Source organism: Pocillopora verrucosa, chromosome 7 (genome assembly GCF_036669915.1).
Source record: "Pocillopora verrucosa isolate sample1 chromosome 7, ASM3666991v2, whole genome shotgun sequence".
In the NCBI taxonomy this organism is placed as follows: domain Eukaryota; kingdom Metazoa; phylum Cnidaria; class Anthozoa; order Scleractinia; family Pocilloporidae; genus Pocillopora; species Pocillopora verrucosa.
Genome location: NC_089318.1, coordinates 17,762,343 through 17,784,344, shown reverse-complemented (window position 1 = coordinate 17,784,344; position 22,002 = coordinate 17,762,343). Strand labels below are relative to the sequence as shown.

General features: G+C 37.8%; 3 protein-coding genes across 4 annotated transcripts; 2 read left to right on the top strand and 1 right to left on the bottom strand.

Moving 5' to 3' along the window:
* The first annotated feature begins 483 nt into the window (after window positions 1–483).
* Window positions 484–1,428, top strand: LOC131784841 (adrenocorticotropic hormone receptor-like). The gene has a single exon (XM_059101668.1). The coding sequence runs from the start codon at window positions 484–486 to the stop codon at window positions 1,426–1,428; it is 945 nt and encodes a 314-aa protein (XP_058957651.1).
* Window positions 1,429–3,158: 1,730 nt separating this feature from the next.
* On the top strand, window positions 3,159–8,038 carry LOC131784854 (monocarboxylate transporter 10). Its single transcript, XM_059101684.2, has 4 exons — window positions 3,159–3,425; window positions 4,437–5,032; window positions 5,654–6,023; window positions 7,206–8,038. The coding sequence occupies exons 1-4, from the start codon at window positions 3,227–3,229 to the stop codon at window positions 7,421–7,423; spliced, it is 1,383 nt and encodes a 460-aa protein (XP_058957667.2). The 5' UTR covers window positions 3,159–3,226; the 3' UTR covers window positions 7,424–8,038.
* A 2,952-nt stretch (window positions 8,039–10,990) lies between these two features.
* LOC131784848 (uncharacterized) lies at window positions 10,991–13,949 on the bottom strand. 2 transcript variants are annotated; one of them, XM_059101675.2, is made up of 4 exons: window positions 13,791–13,949; window positions 13,215–13,326; window positions 12,799–12,861; window positions 10,991–11,710 (listed from the first exon to the last, which is right to left on the bottom strand). In XM_059101675.2, the coding sequence occupies exons 2-4, from the start codon at window positions 13,318–13,320 to the stop codon at window positions 11,142–11,144; spliced, it is 738 nt and encodes a 245-aa protein (XP_058957658.2). In that variant the 5' UTR covers window positions 13,321–13,326; window positions 13,791–13,949; the 3' UTR covers window positions 10,991–11,141. The 2 variants fall into 2 exon arrangements, with proteins under 2 accessions (XP_058957658.2, XP_058957659.2); XM_059101676.2 differs by having other exon boundaries at window positions 13,215–13,323.
* Window positions 13,950–22,002: the final 8,053 nt, after the last annotated feature.

The window sequence follows — 22,002 nt, the reverse complement described above, 5'->3', positions numbered from 1 at the left end:
CTAGGCACAAATAAAAGACTTATGTAAACGAATATTTTGTTGGGTGTACGTCAAATCTCGTAAATGCGTGGTGCCGCTGGTTTCTTTTTAGGTTGAAATATGATATTTCTAAATATATATTTCAGTGTTTCCTTTGACTCGTGTTTTATTTCGCACTCCCACATAATATTAAGTCTTACCGTTGCAAATCAACTGGCTGAGGCTTTATATTCTGGTAAGAATTCTCTTCGAGTTAAATGGGAATACGTGAAAACAGTAGATTATGACCACATCCACTGAAATATTAAATTTCACACTTTCATTGAATCTTTCTGAATAATTTTTGTCAGATAATCCAGATTCAATAACGTTCTAGATGTGAAGATAGAATCAATTTTCAGCAATATTTTGACAGATCTCATAAATGTAAACTTGCGGGAAAGAGTACCAGGAATGCCTTAACTTTACTTGTGTTTTTTTTTTAAGACAGAGCGCAGAAATAGGATGACAGTGAACGAGAAAATGAACTCCAGCCAGTACCCCTATGAAGCGTGTTTAATTCCCGCCCTTGATGAAAAACTCCAACACCAGATCCGAGACATTAGCAACTACGTCGTTCTTCCACTGGATATGATTATGGCTGCCACGTCACTTATTCTAAACACGGTTATCTGCATGACTGTCATAGGCACTAGATCTCTTCGACATCCCTCATTGCTATTATTGTGCAGCTTAGCAGTTACTGATTTGCTATGGGCTCTCGCTACTCTTATTTATTACACGTTTGTTCTACGTGATCCGTATATGTGCCCTGAGAACGGTGAAGAAGTTGTACTTGTTGGTAACTTTTTTTTCCTGGCCACCTTAAGCAACTTAACTACGATTAGCAGAGACCGTTATCTGGCAATAAGCAAGCCACTTTGGTATCGTGCTTACTCGAGCACATCACGCGTCGTCAAAGTTATAATTTTTAACTGGCTTTTAAGCGCGCTGATGCCTGTTCTTCTTTACTGGTTCAAACTTAAGAACATGTCTCTTGTCATCTACTTTGAGGGTGCATTTTATCTGCTATTTACAGTCTTGGTTTTGGCAATTGTTTACAATTATGTCGGTTCCCTACTCGTAAGCAGGAGATATGCTAGAAACATACAGATGTCAATTGGACAAATTGGTACTGTGGTAAACAGAGAAAAGAAAATAACCCGTATGATCTCGGTGATTATTTTGTGTTTTTTCTTCTCCTTCCTACCAGGATTTCTAACTCCTTTATTACTGATTGCTTTGGAGATGCTATCTGAGGGCCTTGTACGTTTTTCAGGTTTGTTGTTTACGCTCAATGGCCTGCTTAATCCATTGATCAACTTTGCCGGTAACAAAGATATTCGAAGAGCAATCCGTGTCAAGTTCATGTGTCGTCGTCAACGTGTTCATCCATCGACTCAAGGTTAACCCTTTAACTCCCAAGATCTCATTCGTAATTCTTTTTATTGTCTGTCATAAAATTCATGTGATGTTAGTTTGGAGAATTTGGAATTGCATCAATCAATAGTCCCCTAATTGATATTTTTCTTTATTCTCATTACTTGTCTGCTTGATATCGTACTGATGTGAAAGGGGAAATTCTGTGTTGGTCACTAGTGGGACTTAAAGGGTTAGAGGATAAGTTATCTTGGGGGGGGGGGGGAGGGGGTGTCGGTGGAACGGACGGAATCAGTCATTGCTAACAGACGGGGGGACTATGATTGACTATTACTGACAACCAATAATGAGGGATCATTAGAATGCTAAAGAGCCCGAGGAGGGATCAGGTAAATTTAATTGTAAGGCAACCAAAATCCACTGACCCTCCCCTCCCACCCATCTCCCATCTTTAAACCGATTAAACAACGACCAGTCCCTCGAATGAGGCTGTCAGACTAGAAACACTTACACTGAAGAGGAACATAATACGGTTGTTAAGCCTTTACACCCTAACATCAGTTTGGATATTCTCTGTACTGTTTTCTATTGTTAGATGTATTTTCTTACACTCTTTATACAGTTGAAATTTTCTTAATTCTTCTCTTTCTTACATACAACTTATTACCTCGGAACTAGCTCAGATCCGTCACAAGAAAAGTGTGGGTCACCGCTTATAAAGGTGACGCTTACTAAGCTGTCAATCTCTAACCTTCGTCATGCTTTTACACTTAACTAACGAATCGCATTAAGCTACGCAGAGCGGAGTTCGCATACTAAGTAGGTACCTTCGAGATGTTTACGTTTTTCAAAATGATTTTCTACCTTAAATTTCTTAGTCTTACGGTCAAGTTCGGGCAAAACAAAAACAATATTGACAATATAAAAATTATAATAAACTTGCTAACAGAATTAAAATCATCGTTGAAGAGATATCCTAAGAGACTCGAAGACTGTTACACAACGACAGAATAAACAGAAAATTTGGAGAAGGAAGGGCGTACCCAAGGTACCGCCTCTAAGAGAGCTACGTGTTATTCATATAAGTTTCCTGATTATAAATTCAGTGCGGAGGATGAAAAGTACTACATGTTTACACCCCAGGTCACCTCTAAGAAAAACAGGTGTCGAATGTGTTAAAATAAGACAACCAAAGGAATAAGAAATGATCAACTGGCTTATTATAATTTTTACTGAATGGCTTATGGTAATTTATTATTTCCATTCATTTTCAACGTTTAAATAAGTCAAAAAACACCTATAATGAAAATTCTTGCTAGATAACAATTTTGTCTTTTAACACTATACATTTCGTAAACCGGCTGGAAACCGCATAGCAAATCACCCGTGTGTGACATGGGTGACAACCCACCGAGTGACATTTGAGGTTTCGCCATGGGAATGTTAGAGGTGTCGTGAAAACAAATATCACGTCTAGGCCTGTCATTAAGTGCTTATTCCGCAAAAGTTACGATCGTGAGGCTAAACCGTACTCTAATAAAGCAGACTGTTCTAACCAATCAGAGGGAGCGTTGTATTGAAACTTCGTGTATCATGCAATTAGCTACCTAAACATAATGATACATAAACCCGGTTTGCAGAAAACGTGATTAAATTTAAAAATAAGATTTGGTTCATCGATCAAATTTGGCCCCTGGCGTGAAGTACATGAAATGGCTTTGTTTGCATACAGAGGCGCATGTTTGTAATTCACGCCATTTTTTGCCAAGCTTAATTGTAATAACTCGAGAGAGTTCTCTTCAGGAAACCATCGGAAAATCTAACTCAAATGGATGGAGAGGAGGGCATCGCTTTTAAAAAGTTGAAGCGTTCCTTTGGTGGTAAAAGGTTCCAAGACAGCTCGTGGTCATGGGTCGTGTGTATTTCAGCGGCTGTGTGTAATGCAATCAACCTTGGCTTTACACTCAGCTTTGGAGTTTTGTTCCCGGAGTTGATGAGGCACTTTAATGCCACAAGAGAAAGGACAGGTATGCTGATCACAAATCTGTTTAAGCAACGGAAATTTATGAGCTAAATGCTGGTTTTGTCGTTCAGTTCTCGTCAGAGGACTGGCTTAGACCTGAGGGCGCACTACGAGACAATCATGTAAATAACCAGTATGAATAAAACGGAAAAGCTTTCGCGGAAGCAACACGAGACCGCTTTCTGTTGTTTTTTCTCATTCTTGTTGGTAACGCATGTAAACCATGTTCAATAAAGCCAAACGCTTTATCACTGAAAACGTTGATTTTTACAAACTGTTTTAGAAGACCTGTGTTATACAATGAGGAGGACTGTTCATTTTTAAAAAAACAACGCATCCATAGCGAATTGTTGTGATCCACTGTTTGTTCATGATTGCAGCCTTTGAAAACTTTTGTTTAAATAACCGGCCTTAAGTTATTTAAGCCTGAAGAGTCTTCCCCCGCAGAGTACTAATGAGGGAGTCTTTCAAATAAACAATAAGCTTGTGGCTTTCTGTTGATTATGTAAAATTAATATCTTCTGTATGAGCTGCGAATCGAAAAGGTAATATGTAAAATAACTCTTGCATCAGTTTAGTAAAGTGATGCTGGAAAACCAGGAATGGAGTGAGCAAATCCATTAAAATGATCCATTGGAAATCATGGAAGCGTAAACGAATGAATTCAGATTTTCTGAACATTATTATGGACGTCCAATTAAGTGACCTTACTTGACCAAGTGGTAAAGTGGCAGATGTTTAGTATGTAAATTGTTGTAATAAAGAAGTTTCCAGTGCTGCACAAAACTCTAAGATCTTTTTAATACGCGACCCACGTGCGTCTTAGCTCATAACGTAGATGAGATGCAGGATTGCGACACTAGACTTGTCTAAAGAGGAACATAATAATACTCTCTTGAAAGGTCAACAACCGTTACAGTATGTTTTTCCCAAAGACATCCAGCTGACTTTGTATTGGTACTTAAAATACCAAAATGAATGGAACTAATATCAATGAATATCATATTTTTGACAGCCTGGGTTGGCTCCATCGGCCTGGCCATGGTTTGGTTTGCCAGTTTGCTGGCTGGATATCTGTGTGATCACTTTGGATGTCGCATCACATGTTTTATGGGAGGACTCCTGTGCATTGCAGGCTTGGTAGCGACTTCCTTCGCTAATAGCCTCACTGTTATGTACTTTACTTACGGTTTGGTGTACGGAATGGGGGCCTGTTTCATTTACAACTCTTACTTCTTGGTTGTTGGAACGTATTTCAAACAAAAACTCTCGTTAGCTGTTGGTATAACGGCATTAGGATCTGGTGCAGGTGTCCTTTACAACGGTCCGTTGCTACAGGCTCTTTTGGACGCGTTTGGATGGAGAAACACATTTAGAGTAATGACGGCAACCTTCGCTCTTGTTTGCATTTTGAGTTTGAATTTCAATCCAAATGTAGAGACAACATCGGAGGTGGATGTGGAATCAGAAACTTTAGACGCGGAACAAAAACTAGGAATTAAGGGAAGAATCACTTTTTACTGCAGCGTGTGGACATTTCCTGTTTACACTTTTGTAGTCATTTCTATAACAGTTGGAAGTTTTGGCATGTTCATTCCAATCATCAATCTGGTTAGTATACAGCTTTTCATAGTATAGCTAATTCTTTTGTCATTTAAAAAGGAAAAAATATTTGATAAATGTGTCGATATGGGCGAAGGTCCATATTCAAGAAAATCTGTATTTTGTATCATGAGTTCAATAGTTGCTTGAGCTTTGCATGGTCTTGTTAATACTTGTGTGCCACAGTAAAGATCAACATGCACGTTTTGTATCAGGTTTTGTGCTAAGCGGAAGGTCTCGGTTGTTAAAACATCAGTTCCTCTGAGCAGGAGTTTAAAACCAAATACACCCCGTCTTCACAGCCTCTAGGCATTTAAGCAAGTATTGCCGCGGGATCCTGGCATTATTTTGTAGGTGAATAGTCAGTCTTTTCCAACCATCAATGTGGACGAGGTGCATATCCACGTCTGCTTACTAAGCGCATGGAACAAGCAAGTGACAACCATTGACTCTATGACCTGCACTCGAAATCAATTTGCAACCTTTTTTAATGTATACAATCCTTTTAAAATTAAGACGTTTACTTTGAAGATCTGTGGAATAATGGGAATTCTCTCTGTCGTCTCCTCTTCTCTCCGTATGCTCCATTGACAAATTTATGAAGCCACAATCTGTATAAATCCTAACTAGGTCAAATATTGTGAGGATCTTGGGATCAAGGCGCAGAGTGCCTCTCGATTGTTCATCTTCATTGGCCTTACCTCATCCCTTGCACGGATTCTGTCAGGAAAACTGTGCGAATATCCAAAGATTAACCCAGTGTTTGTCTATCAGTCGTCCCTGTTTATTGGTGGTGTATCTGCCCTCCTGCTACCTTCTGCAACCGAATACTGGGCCTTAGTTGTATTTAGCTGTGCTTATGGAACAAGCGACGGAATTTTTATATCAACATCGTGTTACATCTTACTTAGTTGTGTGGACAAAAAAAGAAAAACAGCTTCATTCTGTATCGAATGCCTGCTTTACTCGTTTTCAGCAGCGACTGGCGGACCAATTGCTGGTAAGTATTTCTCCGCACAGAAGTTAAATGCTACTTTCCTAAAAGCCATTTCGTTTGAACTTTAGACGCCTGCATGATCATGTACTTGTTATTCAACGCTTTTTTTTTCTACGTAAGAAAGGATTTCTGTCATCTAACGGTGTGAAAACGTAGATCCCTTTCTTTCAAAGCTAGGGAAAAGATGTAATGTAAAGAGAATGATACATGGGTGGTTGTAGACGTGCAATTTTTTCTTTGAGCATTCGACTCGATAGTTCACGAGTGAGTTATCGAGTTGAACAGGAGAAAACAAATTCCATATTTACATGTTACCATATATATTATTTTGTTCATTTTATAAACACAATAGCGCTTTCTGACAAGACAAGTCGTCTTTATCAATGAATGAAAAAAAAACTTATATTTTTTCACGTGTGTTGTTGCGGCTTTTACCGCAGTTTACACGATAAGTGGCTTTCACATGGCAGTAAATGCCCCATACAATTTCTATGCTAGGTAGCTTCGAAAAAAAAATGGTCGTGGTGCAAAATAAAATACAGAAATATAATGAGCGTGCAAAAATTGAAAGTATTCCCAGTTTTTAGGCCACTCGCATTTGAAAAGCCACAGCTTGAGCAGGGATAGGTTTCCATTCGGTAAATATTTTTCATTATTGTTTATTCAGATGACTGTCAAATGTTGTATTTTAGGTGGTAGCAGCCTCCACACTGCAACTGGCTATCATTAAACGACTCGCTCTGCATTTATTGCATTTTTTTGTACTAGAGCCATTTCAATTAAGTAAGGAAAGTAATCGACGACTGCTTTGCTTTTTTTTTTTTGCCACGCTCTGTGATTGATTTGGAAAATTTCGCCATTCCCTCAACCTAAAACCAATCACGACTTGGTCGCCCCAGTGTTCCCGTGTTTTAGGCGGTTTGGTTTCTTTATATTTGAATGCTTACTTTCTCTTATAGGAATTTTTCTCCTTCTGATCGGCCGTTTTGATTCTCTGCTTTTGGATTTTACAAAACTCAATCGAACAGCGCTCTCTAACCTGTGGTATAATTTACAAGTTTAGTGACAGGCTCTTGCAAGAGTCGTTTCTCTAACTCACCAACCTTTCCACCTTCGTTCCGTAACGTTTGATCTGAATGCTTCATACTAATCTTTCTCTCTTTGGTTTTGCGTTGACTTCCACAGGAATGATGGCAGACCAAACAGGGAACTACATAAATTCGTTTTACATGACCGGCGGTGTTGTGATGTTTGCATTTTTGATTCCCTTTGCATTGATTTTCATCAACCGAGAAAAGTCTCGAGTCAGCCCAATAGTGTCAAGAGAAATGAAAGACAAAGAAGCAAAGTGTACTGCTCCAAGAGCCGATGTGGCAGCCAATAATTTCCCTGCTCAGAGCTAATTAAAAAATAATCGCACCCATCTTTTTCAGCAACTTTAACAATGTCTTCAGAGTAAAAGTCTTTCGTCTTTTATAGTGAAACTGAAAAGCCTCATTGCCTTTAAAATCGAAGGCTTGTTATGTAAGGTGAATGGCATATGATTAGTTTGGCTTTAACAAGATTTAATTTTATGGGCAAAAACGCTAATAAGAGGAACGAATGAGCAAAGGAGATCAGATGATTTAACACGAAGCTGTGAAGTACTTTAACTTTCTTTATTTTCATGGGGAACAGCTGTGGAAAATTTCTGTTAAAAGCAACGGAAAGAGTTTTTTTCTACCTAGACTCGACCGTATCCTTCTTGAGTCCGGGCTCTAGAGATTGAAAATTTTTACTTTTGATATATATGCGTTATTGACCAAGTGTGAGGTCAAGATGGCTAGATATTAGCAGAGTTCTTTTTTTTGCGTTTCAATGGACCGGGACCAAGTCGAGGTCCATAGAAGCGCAAAAAAAAGGGAACGATGCTTATATCGAACCATCTTAACCAAACAAACGGCATAATTTAAGAAGAATAAAAAATGACTTGTTTATTTTGAGATACGGGAGAGAAATCGACGCGCGTTCGCAACATAATAAACCTACGAGATTTGTTTAATGTTTTCGTTGTTTTTAATGTCTTCTGCTGCGGTCAAGTTTCCATAATCCCCCCCCTTTATACTTTGTTAGCGACAACTGATCCCCCTATGTTCTCCCTGAAAGCCATGTGATCCCCCAAATTCCTCCATTCCCCCACCCCCTCAAGATAAATGATTGGTCTGGTCCCTTGGATACGATTGCGTAAGTAGTTTTGTTGAATGACGATTTTAGATATGAAAATTCACATATTTGCACTGCGGTGGAGAGATGATACTAAGAGATCCTCGCAGCTAAGAACACTACTGAAACTAGTAGTTGTAAATAGGACCTGAAAAAAATTCAGGCCCGTACGGGATTTAAACCCATGACCTCTGCGATACCGGTGCAGCGCTCTACCAATTGAGCTAACAAGCCAACTGGGAGCTGGTCAATGAATTGGGTACAAATAAACATCCAAGTTAATGACGATTTTAGATATGAAAATTCACATATTTGCACTGCGGTGGAGAGATGATATTAAGAGATCCTCGCAGCTAAGAACACTACTGAAACTAGTAGTTGTAAATAGGACCTGAAAAAAATTCAGGCCCGTACGGGATTTGAACCCATGACCTCTGCGATACCGGTGCAGCGCTCTACCAATTGAGCTAACAAGCCAACAAATAAACATCCAAGTGAATGACGATTTTAGATATGAAAATTCACATATTTGCACTGCGGTGAATTTTCATATCTAAAATCGTCATTCACTTGGATGTTTATTTGTACCCAATTCATTGACCAGCTCCCAGTTGGCTTGTTAGCTCAATTGGTAGAGCGCTGCACCGGTATCGCAGAGGTCATGGGTTTAAATCCCGTACGGGCCTGAATTTTTTTCAGGTCCTATTTACAACTACTAGTTTCAGTAGTGTTCTTAGCTGCGAGGATCTCTTAATATCATAGTTTTGTTGAAGTTACAATGGAAAAATAATCACGTGAGTCGCTTGTACATTTTGTGATCTATATGAAAGAAACAACTCACTGATTCGCTAGTTCATATATTCACGAATCACTCTCGCACCTTTTTTAAAATTCATGCGTCACATATTAATTTTAGACTTTAAACACGTCACATGTAAACGCTTAGCTACCCTCTCTGAATAACTTTTTATCATAATTTTGTCTAGACTATCCAGCGGCTTATGAACACACGAGACGATCTTCGAGTATATGAAACCTGCCTCAAGAGGCCTTTTTATCCGGTCAAGGTCAAGTTTTTGTTAATCCGCCCATAAGTAGATGACATTACAACACGTTTGGCTTGGAATTCTTCATTAAGTAGTCTGTGCTTATGAATAGGCTGGAAAATAGGGTCAGCAAATCAAAACCACCGCAAATATCACCCATGTGTGACCTGGGTGACAACCCATAGGATGACACTTGAGGTTTCGCTATGAAAATATTAAAGGTGTCGTGAAAACAAATATCACGTCTAGGCCAGTCATTAAGTACTTATTCCGCAACAGCTAGAATAGCGAGGTTATACCAGCTGCAGGGACCTCACCAGTCCCTCTCCACCAGAGAGCACGAGTATACTTAAGATGGAGAATACATAAGAATGCCCAAATGTTTCTTCTGTTCTCTAACAAAGCACACTGTCTTAACCAATCAGAGGGAGCGTTATATTAAAACTTCATACATCATGCTATATGCTGCCTAAACATAAGGACATATAAACCCGGTTTGCAGAAAACGTGATCAAATTTAAATATTGGACTTAATACCTTAGTCAAAATTAGCTCCAGGCGTGATGTTGTTGTGAAGTACATGGAATGGCTTTATTTGAATACAGAGGCGCATGCTCGGAGTTCACGCCATTTTTTCGCCCGAGTTAATTTTAGTAACTCGACTGAGTTCTCTTAAGGAGACTTGGGAAAATCTAACTCAAATGGATGGAGAAAAGGGCATTGAAAACGCTTTTAAAAAGCTGAAGCGTTTCTTTAGCGGTAAAAGGTTCCAAGATACACCGTGGTCAAGGGTCGTGTGTATTTCAGCAGCCGTGAGTGATGCAATCAGTCTTAGCTTTACACTCAGCTTCGGAGTTTTGTTCCCGGAGTTGATGAGGCACTTAAATGCTACAAGAGAAAGGACAGATATACTGATGATAAATATTTTTCAGTGACGGAAGGTTATAAACTAAACGCTGATTTTGTCGTTGAATTCTCATCGGAACGCTGGGCCTGAGGGTGCACTATGAGACAACCATGTAACCAACCGACCAGTGGTCCATAATTGACAAAACTTTACAAACACACCCCATAATTTAGTATGTACTTGGCATAGTTAATCAGTTGGGTGGAAACCATTCCCACTTCAACATAGTCCTGATGGCAATGAAACTGGCTCTGTTTGGCCACCTTATGATGTTTTATATGGACTTTATGGATCGCTTAACTACTACAACTAATTCTAGCTTTATGAGTCATGCAAGAAGTAAGGGTAACGGTTAAAAGCGTACCGCTTTAGCCAAGACACAAGTCTCATTCCTTGGAATATTAAAATGAATAAGCCGAATAATTCGTTTGGTTTTTGGCAAGGATTTAACTGCCACAGCAAGTGGAACGACAAAACTGGTGCTCCTATTGGGATAATTGGCTTTCCAGCAAATGACTGTGTGTTTCCAATTCGAAGTCCAGGGTAAGGTTTGGTACGAGGGGAGGTTGGTTTGGCATGGTCGATTCGAATTCATGTGGAAACGAGTTACAAACCACGAAGCACATAGGGGCATTTTGCTACATTTTTGTCCAGTAAAGTCTAAATACGTTGATGTAAATCATTGAAATTCGCCTATGAAAACTGGTCGTAATATAAGTTAACAAGGGGATGGGAAGAAAGAATTAATTTCTTATCCCTTGACTTCCTTCTTCATCAACTGTCTTCGATTATAGATCCATGCAAACTAGATCATCTCTTTTAATTTGTGCCTTTATTTTTCACACTACAGTCAAAAGCTTGAAGTTTAAATATTTGACAAACTTGCCCTACAACCCAGGAAAAGCTACTAACAGTTCCATTATAACTGCTACCCTTAACGTTGTTGGCACGTTTTTTTTAATCAGTCTAACGCACTTTGTGTAGTATCCAGTAGGCTCGGTTGTAGTAGTTGGCATCAGCACCGACAACAGCAGGTGCTTCGAAGCCCGAACTAGCCTTCCACCCCTTTTCTGCTCCACGCTTCCCTTCAATCGGTTGACCGGTTTGAAACACGAGCCTCTTCGTGAAGATGTTTTCAATGAAGTACTTGCCATCACTTAGTGGAGTAATCATCCAGATGGCTCGATTGTAGTAGTTGGCATCAGCTCCGACAACAGCAGGTGCTTTGAAGCCTGAACTAGCCGCCCACCCCTTTTCTGCTCCACGAGGCCCTTTCATGACAGGGCCATCTTGAAACAAGTACCTTTTCGTCTCCAAGTTTTCGATCAAGTATTTGTCACCACCTTGAGGAATGATCTTCCAAAGAGCTCGATTGTAGTAATTTGCATCAGCGCCGACAACAGCTGGTGCTTCGAAGCCTGAACTAGCCTTCCACCCCTTTTCTGCTCCACGAGACCCTTTTATTTTAGGGCCGTCCTGGAACAAGAGGCGCTTTGTTTCGACGTTTACAATGGCATATATTCCCTCGCAAATACCTATGAGTTAAGATTTCAACAACGTCAAATATTACCAGCAAACACATGTATTTTAAGACGCTCTCTCTCTAAGATCCTCATAAAATGTTTCGTTCATCTCACGGATATCCTGGAAACTTGGCATCTGAATTACACTTTATGAGGTTAGCTTCAAAATAAATTTCCTTTGGACTCAAGACTGATTTGTCTGTTTTTTGATTGAGGTCCCGTGGGAGACAAATTGGTCATTCTGTCCTTCAAAATGTCCTTTTTTTTTTTTTTTTACGAAAGTGAAATCTTTCCGCTTCCCTCCAAATTTAATTCAAAGCCTTATCCTACCTCATGATAAAATTTATATGTCCTCTTATTACTAGGATGTTCTGGACGTTCACATCGTACCGTTTTAAGAAGTGAAATTTTGACTTCAAGCACATCCACTTCTACAACTTAATCAAAACTCGAAAACATGGGCAAACAAAAAATCCACGTAATTGAACATCCTTGTTTTATGGTTGGGGCTTCGTTAAGGGCCAGTAGCATTACTTGGGATACACAGAGAACTATAGAGGTCTCGCATTTATTGTTATCTGAACTAACTTTTGAATAGGGCACGCTCTTGCGCCAGTTGCGCTCCTGTCGGTGGCGAGATTTGAGAGGGAAGGAAACTCACTTAGGAGCCTTTTCACTTGAGATTGGGAAACGGGAAGGGCTTTGCTTTCTGCTCATAATGGAAATTTCAGCACGGTTAAAGGAAATGGGAATGCCTTGCAATTAGTTACAGTAAGAACGTTCGCACCTAGAAACAGAGCTAATCAGGTTTCGCTGCAAAATGAGTGTATTCAAATGAAATTTAGTAACGACTTGTCATTCCGTTCTTTTCAAAACAGGCAACAAGCTCCGAAAGCTTTGCGCATCACTTCACAAGCCCCAATTAATGAAGCACTTATCGAAGCTAGGCATGAACTAGTGCATGCAGAATATTATTGATGGGGAGACAGTCCACTGAGAACAACTCACAGCAACATTGTAAAACACGATATTTTGTATTACCTTGAAAAAGTAAAGAAAAAAAAACCTTTGCAATCATCGACAGATTATGACGGACTCACCTCTTTCAGCAATTTCAAGCTTATCAGCTGTATCTGATACCTCGAAATCGAAAACAGGTATTTCTAAAAAACAAGAGAGGATGGGATCACGCTGATTTTCTTGTGGAAAATGAGTATATTTAAAATAAAATTTTAACACTCTATATTATATTGAGCTTTGCCAGAAATGCGAAGGAATAAGACAAGCAAAAATATATTAAAAGGGAAAAAATAGATCGTTTTATTATGTTAAAAGAGCTGCGTGCGCCAAAGATCGCTGGCCCCTCCTTTAACTAAAAGAAGAGGTGCAAAAAAAGGAAGAGGAAACTGATTTAAAAATAGTAGAAGTCTGATTAGCGAAAGTATTGTTGGATGTTGCACATCGTGTTAGACCTGAGGTAGATTCTAATAAAACTGATAAAAACTGAAACACTTACCAATCTTCTCGTGCTCGTTCAGCGCGACTTCGGTGTTCTGATCGGTCTCGAGTGGAAGTGACTTGGCCAGAGCCAAAGTTATCAAAAACAAGACAAGGCTCTTCATTTTCTTCTGAAAAAGAAAGAAACAAAAAAACAACGAATTCAGAAGTTAATATGAATGAAATGATCCTGCAACAAGTTTTGAAGGAATTATTCTGATATTCATATGGGTTGGGCGGTTTTGGGTTCGAGTCCTCGTTCACTTTGTTGAGTTTCCAAGCAAGACAATTTACTCGCAATGCTCGCTCTTACTTTCTGCAAATTATCGATGATTTTGAAAATGCCAGGATTTGTGAGAGAACTGGATTAGCTAGACTCTTTAAACTATCCCTTCAGCGAAAAATTTGTAAGAATCCGGCTTTGAAAAGATCCCTCTCTCAATGTTCAGATTTGTGAGTTAGAATGCTCATGGACAGCGTACGAGGATTAAAAGGAAATAAAACTTCTCAAACGAAAAAAGATTTTTCGATGCGTCTCCGATAATAGCATCTTGCATCAAACACGAAAAGAAGAAAACTTGCAAGCGTTACTTACTCCGTTGGGACGTCGTCGTTCAGTTTCCTCCGTTACTGACTTTGTAGTGACTCTTCGTTATAGGTTAGCTCTCCGCGAAGAACTGAACGAATGCAATGGTTTATCTCCTTTTACGCGGTCAGGATTGTTGAATAATCGAATGTAAAATTGACATCTGTACATAACAAAAAATTGATTAAACCTTAATTTGCAGATGGTCAAACATGTAAGAGGCATCAGTCGCATCTAGGAAACAGGAAATGGTTGTCTGCTTATGTGCTGGAAAACATTACTATTTTTACTCTTGAGGTTTGACAGTTGTCATAGCTAAAAAAGTTAACCCTGGGGAATTCGGAAATTTTCCATTACAAACGAGTATTATGAATTATATAATGAAAGCAGTCTAATTCAAATGAAATGAACGCTTCGATAAACATGCACTGCAATTAAAGCAAAATTGTGTTTACTTATCACGTCCACTGTTTAGTGATTGGTAATAACTTGAGTGTTAACATAACGTTATGAGATACGAAATAATACGAATTATATGAATGATGTGAAATAATTGCTTACTTGTTACAGTTAAACAAAAATATGAAACAATACTTCCCATCAATATCGTGAAAATAAAGAATTTCCGATTTCAGTGATAACTCAAGTATTTGAAATAAAATGCGTGTACTAAAATAGGAAAGGGTTAGTTTGTGCGGTTATTGCTAAATTACTTGATTCAGGACTGCACTTTTGTTTGTCTACCTAGAAATGTAGATACTCCTATTTAGATAATAAGAAAAGGGTATTCAATTTAATAGAGGCCGACTGTTCGAAAGGTCCTAATGTCTTTACAGGGTGCGCACACGACAGCTCAATACTGATAATTTCATAAATATTTGTGAAGCTGGGTTGAAAAAACTTCCCAAATATTCCTGTTTAAATATAAGATTTCTGATTCAGATATTAATGAATATTTAGTCCAGAAAAATACACTTATGCAAGATGTACATTTAATAAAACGTACGAAACAAGCAGGGCCCTCATGGAAACAGGCAGAGTGAAAAAAGTTAAAACTTAACTCTGCACCTCAGATTCTTTTTGTTATTAATATTAAAAGGGGCTATAAAAAACCATCATTGTTTAATACTGCTTAGTTACTAAACAAAGATAAATACTAAGGAGTGTTAATGTCAAATTAACACCATAATTAATTCTCTATAATTAAAGCAAAATTGTGTTTACTATTTAGTGACAGGTAATAATATAATTTGAGTTTTAACTCATCGTTACGAGAAATGAAATAATGCGAATTATATGAATGGTATGAAATAATCATTGCTAACTTATACATGTAACAGAAAAATAAAAATTTTTAAACAGTACTTCCTATCGACATCTTAAAACTAAAGAATCTCAAATTTCAGTGATACTCTATACCTTGACCAGATAACGTTTACAAAGCTAAGTTGCCATAATTAGTCTCCTTTTTCAGCAATGTATGAATGATTAATTATAACAAAAATAATTGGTAAAAATAGTGTTTCTACAAAAACATTTCACAAAATCATGATATTTTATACGCTAACTTACAACTAAGTAAGAGGAAAAACAAAGAAGTGGAAAACTTTGGTAAGTGCAGTAAGTGACAAATTTTGCACACATCTTTAGCTTGAAAAGTGATCAGCTCACACCTTGACAAGTGTTCGGGTGAGGAGTGAGGAATGAGGAGTTCAGATGGCCGGCGAACTATGGAGAGGCTTCCAGGCATCATTGAGACGAGATCATTTTTATGACCCTAAGTAGTTATAAAAAGCGCGTTCTGGCGCATTTTGAAAACAACCTTGATTTCAAGGCAACTCATGAATTTTACCTTGATTTGAAGTCAACCTTAATTTAGAAAAACAGTTTTGACACATTTTGAAAACAACCTTGATTTCAAGGCAACTCATGAATTTTACCTTGATTTGAAGTCAACCTTGATTTAAAAAAACAGTTTTGACACATTTTGAAAACAACCTTGATTTCAAGGCAATTTGAACTTTTCGCAACGTCTCACCCGCGAGTTTTGAAAAGAGTGTGAATAATATCAAAATCTGTCGGACGCGTTCGAAATTTCTCTTCATTTATTTCCTTCAAAAGTTTTTCCGAAGCGTCCGGAATTTTTGTCGTTTATTTTCTACAAAGACTTTTTTTACGCTTGAGAATTTTCTCATTTATTTTCTTCAAAAATTGTCTGACAAGTCCGGAATTTTTCTCATCTATTTTCTACAAAAATTTCGCTGAGGCGTCCGAAATGTTTTCATTTATTTTCTACAAAAATTTTTGTGACCCGTCAGAATTTTCTCATTTATTTTTTTTCAAAGATTCTCCGGGGTGTCCAAAATTGTTATTATTTATTTTCTTCCAAAGTTTTTCCGATGCGTCCGAAATTGTTCTCATTTATTTTCTACAAAGAATTTTCTGACGCATCCGAAATTTTTCTCATTTGTTTTCTACAAAAATTTTTGTGACGCGTTCGAAATTGTTCATTTTTTTTCTTCAAAAATTTTTCTGAAGCTTCTGGAATTTTTCTCATTTATTTCCTACAAAAGCTATCCCGACGAGTCCGAAATTTTTCTCATTTATTTTCTACAAAAATATTTCTCACGCGTCCGAAATTTTTCTCATTTATTTTCTACAAGAGTTATCCTGACGAGTCCGAAATTTCTCTCATTTTCTACAAAATTTATCCTGACGCTTCAGAATTTCCTCATTTATTTTCTACAAAAATATTTCTCACGCGTCCGAAATTTTTCTCGTTTATTTTCTACAAGAGTTATCCTGACGAGTCCGAAATTTTTCTCATTTTCTACAAAATTTATCCTGACGCTTCAGAATTTCCTCATTTATTTTCTACCAAAGTTTTTTCTGACGCGTCCTATTTTTCTCATTAATTTTCTTTCAAAGCTTTCGTGACGCGTCAGAATTTTCTCATTTATTTTCTTCAAAAATTTTTTTGACGCGTCCGGAATTTTTCTTATTTGTTTTCTACAAAAATTTTTCTGACGTCTCAGAAGTTTCTAGGTATTTCAAAGTTATTTTCCTTCTAACTGTTCCGGACGTGTCAGAATGGACAAGAATCGGTTTTTTAAAAATCACGAAATGATCCTGCGCAGATAAAGGAAATGCTCAATAAAAAACCTGAAGATGTTGAGGTTATTTTCTCGAAATTAGTGGCGGCTTACCCAGAACTGACCGTCGCTGACAAGGATTTACCTGATTTGCTTCCAAAGAAAGACAGGAAAAAATTCAAAGAAATAAAGTATTTGCTGACAGCACTAATATACGATTGAATCTTGACAATGAGGATGGATGCATAAAACACTACGTACACTTGATCAAGCTCAAAGGGACACAAGGAGACGTAATGTGTTTTTTCAAACTTGCAAGGATAGATTTTGAAAAGATTGAAAGAAATTTCAGGAAAGAAAAATGCCACAGCTATTGAAGTTGACTGATTTTTTCAAACAGTTTTGTGGCAGTTGTTACAACCATTCATTGCCAATCACAACTTCACTGGACCATCGCCAATGTATATTCTACAACTGATAAAATAAAAAGTTCCTAGAACAGTTTTTACAGCTTCTAGGCTTTTCAAGCTTTTAATAAGTAGTTCCCTGCAATTATTTTTTGCTAAAAAGTACAATTAATTCGCTTAATTTCCCAAAAGGATACCGTGGCTGGTGATCTGGTAGTTCCTCTCTTAAGTCATCAATAGATATATCCTGCAAAACCAAACTGCTTGTCAGTTAAACTCTGATAACCATAAACACCATAAATACATTAAAACGCCCCTTCCAAGCTGCCCCTGCATTAAGCTGTTACTCTTGATCAAATTAATGACTCAGTAAATTATGCTCAAAAAATTGACCTTCCATCAACACTTCAAACTATGAAAGCTTGAAATAATTTTGACAAATTGTTTTTGGCAGTCATCTAGCATGCTGTAACAATTAAACAACTTAATTGTTTTGGTCTGAAGTCAAAAATTGAAAAAATTTTCAAAAAAATACTCCTCAAGACACGCTCAATTATTTCTTTCTGTAAAAATTTGCCTCTCTGTTCTTAGTTACCAGAGTACCAAGCTTTGAGATGTCTTGTAAATCTCCCAAAAACAAATGCCAGCAAAACTGCTTATTCTAAATCATGGTCAGTAGATTACCACATGAGACTTTCACCCAAGGCTTGAAAACACAGCACTTAAATGTCGGTTGTGTGTGAGGGGATCAATTTTGCCCTTCCCCCCCCCTCCCCCATGAGCCAAAATGTCATAGGAAAACAAAAGAAACATCAGCTGTCTTGTTGGTTACTCATGTGAGAGAACCTTGCTCTGACAGCCAGAAAAAAAGCACATGCACAATGGTTGACCACTGTGTTACCCTTGATAATTGACAGGTATATCAAACCCCTTCCAGGACATGCTCAAAACAACTGATGAGATTCCCAAAATTTCTTAAGTCTGCAAATTTTAAGTGCTAAATAAATATTTGCAACTATCTTAATAATTAACATGTACCTATAATTTAGCACAACACGAACCCACCTCATGTTCCTCATCTATGACTACTAGGTGTTTGTCAGGGTCAATCTTGACTAGAAAAAGTAAGTAGCAAAAAAACAAACAATTTAATACTTAACCCTTTTAACTCCCAGGAGTGACCAAGACAGAATTTCTCCTTACAATATCAATACAATATCAGGCAGACAAGTGATGAGAATGAAGAAAAATATCAATTAGCAGATTATAAGTTGAACACCCCCATCGTTAAAGAGAATAATATTCACACTCTCTTCAGAACTCGCGAACGAGACATGTGAAAAACTCAAGTTTTCTTGAAATCAAGGTTATTTTGAAAATGCGTCAGAAATGTTTTTTTTAATCAAGATTGACTTGAAATCAAGGTAAAATTCATGAGTTGCCTTGAAATCAAAATTGTTTTCAAAATGCACCGGAACCCGCTTTTTATGACTACTACTGATAGTATAAATCACTCACCGTAATTAAAGCAAAAATTGTATTTACCTTTTTACACACACTTTATAATTTGATCGTTTAGGCCATCGTTATGAGAAATGAAATAATGCGAATTATATGAATGGTATGAAAGAATCATTGCTCACTTATACATGTAACAGAAAAATAAAAAATTAAACAGTACTTCCTATCGACATCTTAAAAATAAAGAATTTCAAATTTCATTGATACTCCATACCTTAAACAGATAATGTTTGCAAAGCTAAGTTGCCATAATATGTTTTATTTTCAGCAAAGCTGGTTAATTATAACAAAAATATGACAAAAATAATCGGTAAGAACAGTGTTTCTATAAAAATATAACACAAAATCATGATATCTTATACGCTAACTTACAACCAAACTTTTAATTGCAAGTAAAAGGAAAGACAAAGAAGTAAACAACTTTGGTAAGTGAAGTAAGTGACCCATTTTGCACAGATCTTCAGCTTGAAACGTGATCAGCTCACACATTGACGAGTGTTCAGGTGAACAGTAAGGAATTAGGAGTCCAGGTAGGCGGCGAACCATAGAAAGGCTTCAAGACAAAATTGAGACATGATCATTTTGATGACCCTTTAAAACCGTCATGAACCAATATAAAACTGTTTAAAATATGCCGTACACTGTCACTGAAACGTCTAAGAGTCGTCTAAACACGTTTCAAGAAGCAAGAGACTATGCTTATAGACAATCTAATTCTTTCTCCTTTGTCCGTACGGAATCCGCGCGTATACTCGATTCGAGGTATTAAGGCCAAAGAAAACGCCTGTTCTCTATGCAATTCGGAGTTTCATAAATGTTTATTTGACTTTTTCCACGAAGAAAATCTAGATTAAAAGAAACAGTGCAGTACATACAGGGAGCTAGCTTCCCTAATTGCGGGTTGACCTCCCTAATTGCGACAGACTAATTCCATCAAAGTAAAGAGAAAGGCAAATTTTCGAAGAAGGCGTTTTCGCCTTGGTGTTAGCTCGACTTCTTGAGAACAACAAAAATGTTTTTGCAACGGTTTATGGCAACGGTTTATGCACTAGTGTTTACTACAAACCTACAGACTCACATATTTACCTGTTGTATCCATCCTCGCATCCATCACATGTCAAGAATTCCATACCTTTTTCACAGTTTCTCAGACTTCGTCGTTTATGTAGTGACGACTCTGATTTTTCGGAAAGATCGGAGGCAATGTGGCACTTTTTCTATGCGGTTTCTGTCGTTTAAGTGGGCCATCACCGTGCCCAACAAATTGATCGACAGTCAGCACTACAAACGGCTGAATAGGAAAACAGTGACCGCATTCCATTCACTCTCACATTTCACCCTCACAACCACGCAGTTAAATCTATCATTCTTTAAAACTTTACATTACTCCAAAACGATTCAGAGACTGGTGCTATCTTTTCGCAAACTCCACTAATTTAATTCAAACGTGACAAAAACATGGCAACTTTTTGGTCAGAGGTTCATTTCAAACCAATGACCAATTTGGAACTTTCAAATGCGCTCGCTCACGATGCAAACTTGTCCTTTCATTTATAACGTAGAGAAAATGTCGGGACCCAAGAGATCCATTAAGATCACTGATCACTTTATGGGCACCTCCGCCAATGTAATTTACTGCATAACCTGCACTTATTGCAAAAAGTTACACATGGGTGAAACTGGAAGACGACTAGGTGACCGATTCCGAGAACACCTTCACGACGTAGAAATGACAGTGACGCATCCAAAACAGTCGCCAGACATTTTAATCTCCCTAATCATTCTTTACAGCTTAATGCAGTTTTCGGCCTTTCCCTACATCTAGGCAGTTCGGAAAGCCGCAAAACACTTGAACAAAAATTTATCTTCCAAATCGGCACTCTTAATCCCCACAGTATCAACGAGCGCTTTTCATTCAACTAATTTATTCTTGTTTTCTCGTCACAATATTCCCTTCAATAGTGTAGCTCCATTTTCTGCATATAAACCCACACACAACCCACAATTCCTCCAACCGCTCTGACAAAGGGCTAACGCTTGAAACGTTAGCTTTTAAACTCTTTACGGTGACTAATTTACGTTTTCAACTCAGTTGTTAACATTAAATTACATGTTTTCGCCTACTCTGTTATAGTCATGGTGTATCCATGGAACAAAGCAACTGTTCTTTTTCACATTTCGCTATTAGGGCAATCTCGTGAAAGCTAGTCCTTTCATTGTTAAGGATCAATAGCCATAATATTGTCCATTCCGAGGCAATTCCTTTAACAAAGGAACTGTTATCTTTTGCAACACATGGTGGAAGGTCTGAAATCACAACCCCTGCTGAGGTTCGCCCAATGAATAGGTGAACATCAGCAGGGAGCAGTGCTGCACGTAATTTGCCGTGACATTTTTTCACAGCTATCCCGGAAAAGCGGTGTCAAAAAAATAATTTCCGAACCGAGACTAAAAGACCGAAAGATCAATCTGAAATAGAAAAGACTTCGAAAATGCCGTAACTTAGCTCGGACATGACACCTGTGTAAAACTGTTGCATATTATTGCTGATGCTATGATAGTTATCACTCGGTTACCAGGCTTGGATATAAGTTAAAAGAGATGAAACAAATTGCCAGAAAATATCATTGTATATTATTGTTTTGATCGTAAGCGGCTGTTTTGACCGAACGCACAATGTCAAGTGCAGGGTTTGAATAAATTATTTGTGCACTTGATGCTCGCGCTTTGCCTCTGCATAATTATGATAAGCTATCTCGTATTTTTTAATTTATATTATTAATACGTAATCACATGATTTTTCTCGTACAAGTTGGAGTAAATAAGCACTTGTAAAGTTTTTCAAAGACCACGAATTTTGTTAGTCTTCGAAAAAAATTTACTCGTGCTTATTTATTCCAAATTACACTCGAAATCATTTGATTACCAGGACAACCATATGAAAAGCTAATATTCTTAACTGTATCACCCGGATAAATAAATTCTCACAGGGTCGCAGCCTGAAAAAGCCAAGCTTCTCTGCTGTTGCTCTTTCAGGGATGTAAAACGATTGCTCTATATCTTAGTTCCACAGGAAACACCCAGAGAAATAAATTCTCTCAGAGTCGCAGCCTGAAAAAGCCAAGCTTCTCTGCTGTTGCTCTTTCAGGGATGTAAAACGATTGCACTATATCTTAGTTCCACAGGAAACACCCAGAGAAA

Bases quoted from the DNA above. Each gene is read 5' to 3' on its own strand.
- LOC131784841 (XM_059101668.1), top strand. From the start codon at position 484: ATGACAGTGAACGAGAAAATGAACTCCAGCCAGTACCCCTATGAAGCG.
- LOC131784854 (XM_059101684.2), top strand. From the start codon at position 3,227: ATGGATGGAGAGGAGGGCATCGCTTTTAAAAAGTTGAAGCGTTCCTTT. The intron at 3,426-4,436 runs GTATGCTGATCA...TATTTTTGACAG, and splicing joins TGCCACAAGAGAAAGGACAG to CCTGGGTTGGCTCCATCGGC. The intron at 5,033-5,653 runs GTTAGTATACAG...AATCCTAACTAG, and splicing joins TCATTCCAATCATCAATCTG to GTCAAATATTGTGAGGATCT.
- LOC131784848 (XM_059101675.2), bottom strand. From the start codon at position 13,320: ATGAAGAGCCTTGTCTTGTTTTTGATAACTTTGGCTCTGGCCAAGTCA. The intron at 12,862-13,214 runs GTAAGTGTTTCA...CTTGTTTTTTAG, and splicing joins GAACGAGCACGAGAAGATTG to AAATACCTGTTTTCGATTTC. The intron at 11,711-12,798 runs GTGAGTCCGTCA...CTTAACTCATAG, and splicing joins GCTTGAAATTGCTGAAAGAG to GTATTTGCGAGGGAATATAT.